The sequence below is a fragment of the Hyla sarda genome, chromosome 1 (genome assembly GCF_029499605.1).
Source record: "Hyla sarda isolate aHylSar1 chromosome 1, aHylSar1.hap1, whole genome shotgun sequence".
Classification (NCBI taxonomy): Eukaryota; Metazoa; Chordata; class Amphibia; order Anura; family Hylidae; genus Hyla; species Hyla sarda.
This window is the reverse complement of record NC_079189.1, coordinates 3,877,127-3,889,660: the sequence shown is the minus strand read 5'-3', so window position 1 is coordinate 3,889,660 and position 12,534 is coordinate 3,877,127. Positions and strand designations below refer to the sequence as shown.

The 12,534-nt window shown below is 50.3% G+C and overlaps 2 protein-coding genes across 9 annotated transcripts in view; one reads left to right on the top strand and one right to left on the bottom strand.

The window, feature by feature from the left end:
• The window catches only part of LOC130306231 (uncharacterized), an 870,792-nt gene that overhangs the window by 98,655 nt on the left and 759,603 nt on the right, over positions 1-12,534 (top strand). The gene's annotated exons all lie outside the window — the stretch shown is intronic.
• Positions 1-12,534, bottom strand: part of LOC130277291 (zinc finger protein 345-like) — a 304,690-nt gene that overhangs the window by 6,934 nt on the left and 285,222 nt on the right. For 2 of the 8 annotated variants that reach the window (XM_056528186.1, XM_056528309.1), the window contains exons 2-4: positions 5,703-5,829; positions 5,514-5,605; positions 5,292-5,403 (exon numbers count right to left, since the gene is read on the bottom strand). In XM_056528186.1, the coding sequence (XP_056384161.1) occupies positions 5,292-5,403; positions 5,514-5,605; positions 5,703-5,736 (238 nt within the window). In that variant the 5' untranslated portion in view covers positions 5,737-5,829. The other 6 variants (XM_056528141.1, XM_056528036.1, XM_056528096.1 and 3 more) reach the window with 6 other exon arrangements.

Sequence of the window (12,534 nt, the reverse complement as noted above, 5' to 3'; positions counted from 1 at the left end):
ATGTCCTCCCAATCATCCTTAGTTAGATTAGGGATATGGGATTCCCAGTGCCGGACCGCCGGCAATGGGGAGCAGGAGTTCTTAGCCTGAATAAGGTGTGTGTACAGGATGGACACCAGCCCCCTAGGTCCCTGAGACTTCAGTACACCAATAAGGGGAAATGCGGAAATCGGGGAGCTCCCTACGGGGAACTGGGCGTTCAATGCGTGGCGAAGCTGGAGAAATCTAAAGAAACAAGATCTCGGTAAATCATGGCTGGAACACAGCTGATAGAACGAGCAGAGCACATTGCCGCTGTAAACATGTCCTAGAGTCAGAACCCCCCTAGTCTGCAAAAAAACAGGGTACAAAGCATCCCCCAGGTGAGGAAGGTGAGGGTTATGCCACAAAGGGGTATCCTCGGGTACGTCAGTTTAACCATACAGTCCCTTGGCAGCCCTCCAAACCTTAATGGCTAGTTTGTGTAGGGGAAGATAGGCTCTACCACCAAGGGTAGGGCTGTCCAGCAGCATCCGGAGAGTCTGAGCCGGAACAAACCTACCCAGAGATTGCTCCGAGTCCGGCACTACATCCCCAGAGATCCAATGTCTAATATACCGGAGTTGACCCGCCAAATAATACAGATGGAAGTCGGGAAGTGAAATACCCGCTGCCAATTTGGGGCGCTGTAACGTAGTCAGACAAATTTTAGGTCTATTGGGGCCCCAAATGAATGGAGAAAGAAGGGAGTGCAGAGAATCAAAAAAGTGTCTAGGGACAGGCACAGAGGCATGTTCTAGTGCATAGAGGCATTTGGGTAAGACAATAAGCTTAATAAGATTGACACGACCAGCAGCCGACAACGGGAGCGTGGCCCACACTCGAAACTTAGATTTAATGTAGGGAAGTAAAGGGAGGACATTGGCGGACAGGTCAAGCATTGGATCCCTGTGAATGTGTACCCCTAAATATTTAAAGGAGGCAACCACTGGAAGGTCATTCATAACAGGGGGCCAATCTTTAGGCAAAAGCAGCATCACCGCGGATTTAGACCAATATATAAGCCCGAGAAGTGCCCAAAACGATCCATGAGCGTCATAACATATGGAAGCATCGATGCAGGGTCAGAGAGGAACACCACCATATCATCCGCGTACGAACCAATCCTTTCCTCCCTGCCCCCCATAGACATACCTCGGAATCTGGGGGCCTGTCGAATGCGCAGAGCGAGGGGCTCCATTGCCACCGTAAACAGGAGCGGGAACAAGGGGCACCCCTGACGCGTACCCCTGCCTAGAGCAAATGGGGAAGAGCACAAACCATTCACCAGGATCTGGGCCCACGGACATCTATAGAGGAGGGAAACCCACTTCCTAAAATTAGGGCCAAAGCGAAATCTAGCGAGGGTAGCCTGCAGATAACCCCACTCCACCGAGTCAAAGGCCTTGGTCGGCGTCCAGCAACGCCAAGGCCCAATCCCCACCCAACGCACACCCCACCTCGACGGCTGTCTGGACTCGGCGTATATTATCGGACGTAGATTTACCCGGCATAAAGCTGGCCTGGTCAGGGTGGATTATGGAAAGGATCGCCCTATTCAAACGGTTAGCCAACACTTTAGTGAGGACCTTATAATCTAAATTCAATAAAGAGATGGGTCAATAAGAACCACAATCTCCGGGATCTTTGTCAGGTTTGAGAAGGACAACTATGATTGCCTCCTACATAGAGTCCGGCAAGGCCCCGTCCACAAATGCCCTTTGAAACATAGCCAAGAGAGAGGGAAGGAGCATGTCGGAGTACCGCAAGTAAACCTCCAGAGGAAGACCATCAGGGCCCGGAGATTTACCTTTGGTCATATCCGCCACGGCCTCTTGAATTTCCAATAAGGAGAGGAACAACACGGGAAAGTCAATGCCGTCCAGGTAGGTGGCCAATTCCGCATTATCATACTGCACCTGTGAAGAATAGAGATTAGAGTAAAATGAGGAGAAACATCTCCACTATCCCCGACAGCACGGACCCATCCTGAGCCAACAGCTTACTTGATTGATTCCCGTGCTCAAAATAAAATTGTTTAGTAAAGAATAGTTTCCTATTGGCCTTCTCATGGAGGTGCAGCATATAGTGTCGCCCCGCACGTAGCCAAGCCACCTTATGGGCCTCTGATGGGCCCGCAACGTATCGGGCCTCCAATACGACCTGGGAGAAAAGAAGCAAGTTACCACATGCAAGGTCGATCCTGGACAGCGCATTTCGACCCAGAGTATGACACGAGTATTGCCTAGCTTGAGGACACCTGTTCCTAAATATGTCAACCCAAAAGACTTCATCCAAGAACTGTGAGAGAGGAGTACCCCCAGTGCCCCCGGGGACCCCCCTAGGACTAGGTCAGTCCAAAGCCTGGTTCGGCACCATATTAAAGTCCCCCATACATAAAACACGAGCAGCAGGGTAACTAGCAGCAAAAGTAACAGCCCCATGTAAGTTCTCCATAGTAGCAGGAGGAGGGTTATAGAGAAACAATAGGACATATGGCATATTATTCAAATAAGCATAAACAAAAATAAGGCGACCCTGTGAGTCCCTGCGGACCGTGACAGGATCCCATCGCACCCTCCTGCTAACTAGAAGGCAAACCCCCCTGGAGAATGACGTGTGGAAGAAGTGCTGGGACCATTGGACCCAGGGTTTTGAAAACTGACCAGCCCTGTCTGGAGTTAGACGAGTGTCCTGCAATGCTACTATATGAGGGCGGTATCTCCTTATGTGGGAAAATATCAGGGCACGTTTACAGGGGGTGCGGGCTCCTCTAACGTTCCAGGACAGTACCCTAAGATCCGCCATAAGAAAGGACAACAAGCATGACAGCAAGGAGAAAGACAAAAAACACATAAGAGACAGGCAGTCCCCAGTCAGGGCGAGCAACAAGGACAGAGATGCGTGGGTAGACGGAGTGACTAAAACACTCGGTGGTAGAGGACATAAGGTACACATGGAAAATCTCTCAAGTAGGAATTGGTGGACAAGGAGAATCCCCAAACTAAACAGGGGACAGTCAAACAAACATACCAAAAAAGATAACCATACCAGTGGTGACAAAGCATCAGATGAGCAACAGCTCCCTCTAGTGGGGAGAACCTGCTTATACACGGAAGTCCATCCGAATACCCATAGGGGGGTTTCATGGGAAAGATGTCCACAGGAGTCCATGGAAAGGGGGGGGGGGGGGGAGGAGAGAGGGGGGAAGCAGAGTCTCTGTTCATGACTGCAGTCGTCCACCTGAGAACCTCCAGGGGTCATCAGGGTCCACAACAGAAGAATCCGGGGATATGGAAGGCAGGGAGGACCGGGGAAGGAGGGGAGGGGTGGCAGGGGGCCATGGGTCACGATGCCGGGCACGGGAGACACGTGGAGAGGGGTCATGGAAAAGTTGCACAGTACCTTACGTCCAGCAGAGAGGGGGGAGTGAAGAACGGGAGGAGGGGATGGACGGGGAGATGCATAGCAGTGGTCATCATGGTCGGCCTCGGGAACATGGAGCAGGAACGATGAATCAGATTGCAGGATCAGCGCTGCCCACGCAGCCAGTCGTCAGCATCTTGCGGGGTGGAGAAGAAGATGGCCCGGTCCCCTTCCACCACACAGAGGCGGGCAGGGTACGCCATGGAGTACGGCACCCCCCGCTCCCTCAGCCTAGCCTTGACCGATGTGAAGGAGGCCCTTTTGCGCTGCAGATCCGAGGAAAAATCCGGGAAGATGGAGACTCTGGCGTTGCGCACTGTGATGTCAGGCAGCCGTCGTGCAGACCGGAGAATCCGGTCCCCATCATTGCAGTTAAGGAACCTTGCTAGCAGCGGCCGCGGAGGGGCACCAGGAATGGGAGGTTTGGAGGGTGTGCGCGCTCCACAGCATATGCAGCTGAGAAGGGGGCATCTGGAAAGAGCTCCGTAATCCACTTCTCCACGTAGGCCCCCGGGTTCTGCCCCTCCACGCGCTCCGGCAGGCCGATCACCCGGATGTTATTCCGGCGCAGCCTGTTCTCCAGGTCGTCATTCTTCTGCCGTGCCGTCTCAAGCTGCTCCTGCACGGTTCTAAGGGAGGCAGGAAGTGGCTGCACAGAGTCCACCAGCGTGGAGATGCGAGTCTCCGTCTCCGCCACCCAGTCCCGCAGGTTCTGAAAGTCCTGCCTCAAGAGGCCAACATCCACACGGATTTCCTCCATTTTACCGGTGAGTGAAGTCCGTCACGTCTGGATAGCCATCAGGAGCGTGTCGCTCACCTCCCGGAGGGAAAGTTCAGGTGCCGCAGCATCCTCGTCTAGGCAGGGTCCCCTCCCCCCAGGTCAGCTCGTGAGGTTCGCGCTCCGGCCTGCCGGCGCCATCTTGCTTCACTGCGCGGGCATAGTCCCGGAGCTTCTCCACCGCAGACCGGTCCTTCAACTTGTCAGGATCTTGTTTCTGGGCCAAAGCTCGGGTCCTGAGATGGGTCAGGGACTCCAGGATTCCAGTCAGGATCAAGAAATAGCAGGCTCTAAGCGGGAGCACCTACAGCGTGCGACCGCTCATACCAACAGCCAGGCCACGCCCCTCTGGTCTCTCTCTTTACATCAGACTCTTCTTTATCCTCCATTCCCTTCTTCCCTCTTTCTGTCTTTCCTCAGTTTTGGTTACTTTTTGTCCTCCCTCTTGGCCGGGTTCACCCTTCTGCTGTATACATAACCTGGACAAGGTCATCTCCTATGTGATCGTCATTTATCAATCTATATAGAATGTAAAGGGTTAACAGCAGACTCCAAACTATGATCTGACAACACAATATAATACGGGGCCCTGACTGGACCCCACGTCCATGGCGAACATTACTACAAACCATCTCATACAATCAGCGTCAGATTCATCTCAGAGGACAATGACCCCCATCATTCCTGTACATGATCCTCCTAATGTTTTATCCTAGAACATTCCCCGGCCGTCACATGATCACATGACACACTCCCTACAGGACTTTATTCTTCTGTGGTTTATCGTTTCTTCTCCATAAAGTCAATGTGTCGCCCAGCATGCTCTGTGCAGAGGTCATTCTACAGGGAGGGGGAGGCTGAGCACCCATTGTCATCTATATCTACAGGGAGAGGGAGGCTGAGATCCTATTGTTGCCTATAATAAATCCATTCTTACATACCTGGGACAACACCTCCTGGAATTATTACATACCTGGGACAACACCTCCTGGAATTATTACATACCTGGGACAACACCTCCTGGAATTATTACATACCTGGGACAACACCTCCTGGAATTATTACATACCTGGGACAACACCTCCTGGAATTTCCTCCTTCACTTCCCTCACACACTGCTGATCGGACCAAAACTCCAACTCCTCTTCTGGTTCAACTTTAATATTAATATGATCTTTAAGCTGAATGAACAAGAAAAAACAAAAATAACTTTAGTTCGCTCCCTTTCTGGTCATATTATGGGGAGACTATAAGGACCCCCCTATAGAGATATAGGATCAGCCTCATCTACCTGATGCTTCTCTGGGACATTTCCCTCTGGACAGTCCTGGGAATACAGAGGGCGGGGACACCTCTCGGGTGGATTTCTATCAATGACTCCATCTGTAGGGAACACACAGGGAATGAATACATCAGTGCTGGATAGATTTCTATGTTACTAGGTAGTGAGAGTGATATCTATATATATGTCTCTTCTTACCTTGTGATGTGAGGGGCCGGTGATCCTCCATCATGACTATGTCCTGGTACAGATCCTTGTGTCCTCCAACTCCTCCACTGAATAATAGACAGCGATGTCCTAATGGGGTCAGTTCTGGAGACCTCACCTACAAAAAGACATCGATAACATAGAGCGGCGCCAAAGATGGGGGACAACAATGGTGGAAATGTAGATGGGGACAACAATGGTGGAAATGTAGATGGGGACAACAATGGTGGAAATGTAGATGGGGACAACAATGGTGGAAATGTAGATGGGGACAACAATGGTGGAAATGTAGATGGGGGACAACAATGGTGGAAATGTAGATGGGGGACAACAATGGTGGAAATGTAGATGGAGGACAACAATGGTGGAAATGTAGATGGGGGCCAACAATGGTGGAAATGTAGATGGGGGGACAACAATGGTGGAAATGTAGATGGGGACAACAATGGTGGAAATGTAGATTGGGGGGGACAACAATGGTGGAAATGTAGATGGAGGGACAACAATGGTGGAAATGTAGATGGGGGACAACAATGGTGGAAATGTAGATGGGGGACAACAATGGTGGAAATGTAGATGGGGGACAACAATGGTGGAAATGTAGATGGGGACAACAATGGTGGAAATGTAGATGAGGACAACAATGGTGGAAATGTAGATGAGGGGACAACAATGGTGGAAATGTAGATGGGGGGACAACAATGGTGGAAATGTAGATGGGGACAACAATGGTGGAAATGTAGATGGGGGGACAACAATGGTGGAAATGTAGATGGGGGACAACAATGTAGGAAATGTAGATGGGGACAACAATGGTGGAAATGTAGATGGAGGGACAACAATGGTGGAAATGTAGATGGGGGGACAACAATGGTGGAAATGTAGATGGGGGACAACAATGGTGGAAATGTAGATGGGGACAACAATGGTGGAAATGTAGATGGGGGGACAACAATGGTGGAAATGTAGATGAGGACAACAATGGTTCTCTCTCCACGTACAGGTTAGTATGAGGGCTCATTTTTTGCGCAGTGATCTGAAGTTTTAATTGGTACCATCTTTGTTTTGATGGGACTTTTTGATCGCTTTTTATTCCTTTTTTCATGGTATAAAAAGTGACCAAAAATACGCTATTTTGGACTTTGGAATTTTTTTGCACATACGCGATTGACCGTGCGGATTAATTAACAATATTATGAACACAAAGAGGTACAAGTATCTGGCACTACCGTATAATATGAGCCACTGTACAGGCGGCGACTACCAACAGAACCGGAGTTGTCCAAAGGCAGATCCAGGTGGTGCTACGAGTATGAACAAATCCATTCAATGAGAAGCAGGAGAAGAAAAGACTCGGCAACTCACCGTTCTGCGACAACGTCTTTTTATTCCAAGAGGTGTTCACATGTACACATCACGGCAAGGGAGGGCAGGGAACGAGGCAGGGGGCGCGGGTACGACAGTGCGGTTTTGTGCCGGTCTGGCACTTCTTCAAGCTACATGCACCCATTAGCCGGCGATCTAAAGGGTTAATAGCCGGCCGGCTATTAACGCTGGCCACCAGCTACAAGAATCAGCATGGGGCCGGCCGGTATGACGCGGGCTCGAGTCGGGAGCCTGCGTAATACCCCATTAACTGCAAATGGACGAGTATACACATCCATGGTCGTTAAGGACGGAGGGTGTAACTGTACGCCCATGGGAATTTCAGTCCCCACCGCGAGCCGAGTGGGGACTGGACCGGGGTAACTGCTGATATCTATCAGCACACATCCCGCTGGAATGCCTAGGGGGGGTCCCCATGTCGGCTATCGCCGGTCAATTCAGACCGGCGATTTGCGGCAATTCCAGGCCAATCGGGTCACTGGTGACCTGATCGCCCGGAAAATAAGAATGATCAGTGCTGCCAGAGACAGCTCCGACAATCCTAAAGGATAGGAGCGAGGTGGCAGTGGTGCCACCTCCTACAATCCCCTGCTATTGGTCAGTACGACCGACCAATGGCAGTTGGGGGGGGGGGTTAAAGTTAATTTCCCCCGCTCTACCCACCAATATCGAAGTCTGGGCAGAGCGGGGAGGAGGAGCATGGCTGGCATACCGGAGCAGCGGCGGGAGGAGTGCGGCCGGAAAGTGCGGCGGTGGAGGAGGCTGCAGTGAAGATCGCTGGTAAGTAATCTTTACTGTGGCCTTGTAAAAGTTGCAAAACTACAACTCCCAGCATGCCCAGACAGCCAAAGGCTGTCTGGTCATGCTGGGAGTTGTAGCTTTGCAACATCTGGAGGGCCACAGTTTGGAGACCACTACACAGTGGTCTCCAAACTGTAGCCCTCCAGATGTTGTAAAACTGCAATTCCCAGCATGTCCAGACAGTCAGGGATGCTGGGCGGTGTAGTTCTGCAATATCTGGCCCTTCATATGTTGCAGAACTACAACTCCCAACATGCCTGGACAGTTTAGGCATGCTTGGAGTTGTAGCTTTGCAGCATCTGGAGGGCTACAGTTTGGAGACCACTACTTAGCGGTCTCCAACTGTTCTTGCCCAGACTGTCCAGGCATGTTGGGAGTTGTAGTTCTGCAACATATGAAGGGCCAGATATTGCAGAACTACACCCCCCAGCATCCCTGACTGTCTGGCCATGCTGGGAATTGTAGTTTTGCAACAGCTGTAGGCACACTGGTTGGGAAACGCTAGAGTCTGTTTCCTAACTCAATGATTCCAATCCGTGCACCTCCAGCTGTTGCAAAATTACAACTCCCAGCATGTACAGTCTATCAGTGAATTCTGGGAGTTGTAGTTTTGCAACAGCTGAAGGTTTGGGGCACCCCTCCGTGTGAATGTACAGGGTACATTCACACGGGGGGTTTACAGCGAGTTTCCTTCTACAAATTTGAGGTGCGGAGAATTTTCCGCCGCAGCTCAAACTCCCAGTGGAAAACTCACTGTGAACGTGAATGTACCCATCAGCAGGCACCCCGTGCAAATGCCCAGGGGGGTCATTAGAACCCCCCCATGTCGCGGATCGGCGCAAATCGCAAGTGAATTCACACTTGCGATTTGCGCCGATTCCGGGTCATTACGGGTCTATGGTGACCCGGAATATAAGGGGGATCGCGGGTGTCTAAGACACCCGCGATACCCCTGAAGCGATAGGAGTGAGGTGGCACCGGTGCCACCCCTCCTATCCCTGCTATTGGTGGTCTAGACGCGACCACCAATAGCAGATCGGGGGCGGGGGGGGGGTTTACTTTCGTTTTCCCCGTCCTGCCCACCCACAATAGGCGGGGCAGGACAGGGAAACGACAGAGGAGCGGCGCCGAAGATCACTTACCCGTCCGGAGGCAGCGGAGCGACGGCGGGCGGCGACGGAGATCTGCGGGCGGCGTGCGGCAGAAGAGGATGGATCCCTGGATGCGACGGAAGCCGGTGAGTAGTTGCCTAGCAACATCTAGAGGGCTACAGTCTGAGACCACTATAGTGGTCTCTAGACTGTAGCCTTCCAGATGTTGCAAAACTACAACTCCCAGCATGCCCAGACAGCTGTTTGCTGTGTGGGCATGCTGGGATTTGTAGTTTTGCAACAGCTGGAGATCTACAGTTTAGAGACCACTGCACAGTGATCTCTATACTGCCCTCTAGATCTTGCAAAACTACAACTCCTAGCATGCCCACATAGCTGTTTGCTGTCTGGGCATGCTGGGAGTTGTAGTTTTGCAACATCTGGAGGTCCACAGCTTGGAGATCACTGTTCAGTGGTCTCTAAATTGTAGCACTCCAGATGTTGCAAAACTGCAAATCGCAGCATGCCCAAACAGCAAACAGCTGTCTCGGCATGCTGGGAGTTGTAGTTGCGTAGCTCCAGCTGTTGCATAACTACATCTCCCAGCATGCCCTTCTTTGATCAGTACATGCTGAGAATTGTAGTTTTGCAACAGCTGGAGGCACACTGGTTGGAAAATACTGAGTTAGGTAACAGAACCTAACTGAAGGTTTACAAATTAACACCGTATTGTACAGTGTTTCCAAACGGAGCCTCCAGCTGTTGCAAAACAACAACTCACAGCATTTCCGGACAGCCACTGACTGTCCAGGCATGTTGGGAGTTTAGCAACAGCTGGAGGCACCCTGTTTGGGAATCACTGGCGTAGAATACCCCTATGTCCACCCCTATGCAATCCCTAATTAAGTCCTCAAATGCACATGGCGCTCTCTCACTTCGGAGCCCTGTCGTATTTTAAGGAAACAGTTTAGGGCCACATATGGGGTATCTCCGTACTCGAGAGAAATTGCACTACAAATTTTGGGGGGTATTTTCTCCTTTTACCCCTTATGAAAAGGAAAAGTTGGGGGTCTACACCAGCCTGTCAGTGTAAAAAAAAATTTTTTTTACACTAACATGCTGGTGTTGCCCTTTACTTTTCATTTTCACAAGGGGTAATAGGAAAAAAGACCCCCAAAATTTGGAACCCCATTTTTTCTGAGTATGGAAATACCCCATATGTGGCTGTAAAGTGCTCTGCGGGCGCACTACTGGGCTCAGAACAGAAGGAGCACCATGGGGCTTTTTGAGAGAGAATTAGGCTGAAATTGAAGGCCATGTGCGTTTACAAAGCCCCCATTGTTCCAGAACAGTGCCCCCCCCCCACATGTGACCCCATTTTGGAAACTACACACCCCACAGAACGTAAGAAGGGGTACAGTGAGCATTTACACCCAGCAGGTGTCTGACCCCCGACTTCCATTCCAACCAAATTCTCTCTCCAAAAGCCCAATGGCGCTCCTTCTCTTCTGAGCATTGTAGTTCGCCCGCAGAGCACTTTACATCCACATATGGGGTATTTCCATACTCAGAAGAAATGGGGTTACAAATTATTACCCCTTGTGAAAATGAAAAATTTGGGGTAACACCAGCATTTTATTGAAATTTTTTTATTTATTTTTACGTCCGTATTTTAAGACAGTTCGTCAATCACCTGTGGGGTGTTAAGGCTCACTGTACCCCTTGTTACATTACTTGAGGGGTGTAGTCTCCAAAATAGTAGGCCATGTGTTTTTTTTTTTTTTTTTAACTGTTCTGGCACCATGGGGGCTTCCTAAATGAGATATGCCCCCCAAAAAAACCATTTCAGCAAAATTCGCTCTCCAAAAGCCCAATGTCGCTCCTTCCCTTCTGAGCCCTCTACTGCGCCCGCAGAGCACTTTACATCCACATTTAGGGCATTTCCTTACTCCAGAGAAAATTAGTTACAAGTTTTGGGGGGGACATTTTACCTTTTACCCCTTGTAAAAATGAAAAAAATGGGGCTACAATAACATTTTAGTGTAAAAAAATGGAGATTTTGATTTTTCGCCTCCATTTCCCAATCAAATTTATACATAAAAGTCTCTCAAGAGTTATTAAAGGGGTATTCCAGGAATTTTATTTGACTATGCTACAGCGGCTGTAAAGTTAGTGTAGTCCATAATATAGTGTCTGTACCTGTGTGTGACGGTTTTCTCACAATTCTTCTGTGATTTTCACCCCAATATTTATTTTTACCAGCATACAAAATGACTGTTGTCTCAGATTTTTCCCAGGTTGCAGTGCGGCCGAGACCTGACATCACTAGTCACCTGATGACAGGGAGCCTGTCTGCTTCAATGGGTGGAGCGATCAATCAGCAACTAATGCAACAGCTGGAGGCACCCTGATTGAAAACCACAGGTCTTTTGAATGGATGCAGCTCATTTATGTTTCAATGGGTGGGGTGGCTGATGTGTGGGAGGGAGGAAAATGGAATTATGGGATTTGTAGGCAAAGAAGGAAACTCAAACAGGAAATACCGTGAAGTCACGACTCCGTCCCCGTGTGACATCACGCCCCGTCCCCTCAATGCAAGTCTATGGGAGGGGGCGTGACGGCCGTCACGCCCCCTCCCATAGACTTGCATTGAGGGGGCAGGGCGGGATGTCACACAAGGGCGGAGTATCGTGACGTCACGACTCCGCCCCCGTGTGACATGAGAACATCTGATGGCGGCCGATAGGTAAAGTGTTTTGGTCTTTGATTTGGTATTTTAAATGAAATAATAAAGAATATGAGTCCCCACTACTATCAGTAAGACTTCACTATCCTGCCCTTCAGGAGTCTTAGAAAGCTGGGGAAGTCCTGTGAGAATTCCTGTAGAACAGAATGATATCTGGTACTTCCATTCATATCTCCAATATGGCTGCAAAACCAGACAGATATTCTCTTCAGGACACTGGGAAAGATGAGTATCATGCAGTACATAAAGCTGGGTGGCGGGCGGTACATAAAGCTGGGTGGCGGGCGGTATATAAAACCGGGTGGCGGGCGGTATATAAAGCTGGGTGGCCCCTAATGGAGTGGCCCTAGTACTGATGGGCCCGTCCTCTCCTCCAGTATTACCGGCTGATGGGCTCCGGACTGTAGCTATAGGATTAGGTATCGGGGCCAATACCGGGATCAGGACCCTAATACTGATCACTGATGGCTCCATAGTACGGACACTAGGAGGAAGTGGTAACCATGGCGACTACTCCACCAATAGGAATGAGGGAGAGGAGAGGAACACTGACAACACAATGTAACAAACCCTCTGCATAGAAACTCACCTCACACCGCGTCTCCTCTTCACTGAGCTCCTCCCCTTCTGGTCACATGTCCTCTACTACTGCTGAGCACCGCCCACTCCTGTCACATGATCATCCTCACAGGTCCTTCATCCGCAATCTCTCCTATCCGGCTGAGCTCCGCGGTCCTAGGTCTGCACGGGTCGCCACTTTCCACCTCACCCTCTTCTCCTCACCAGTAAACCACTCATA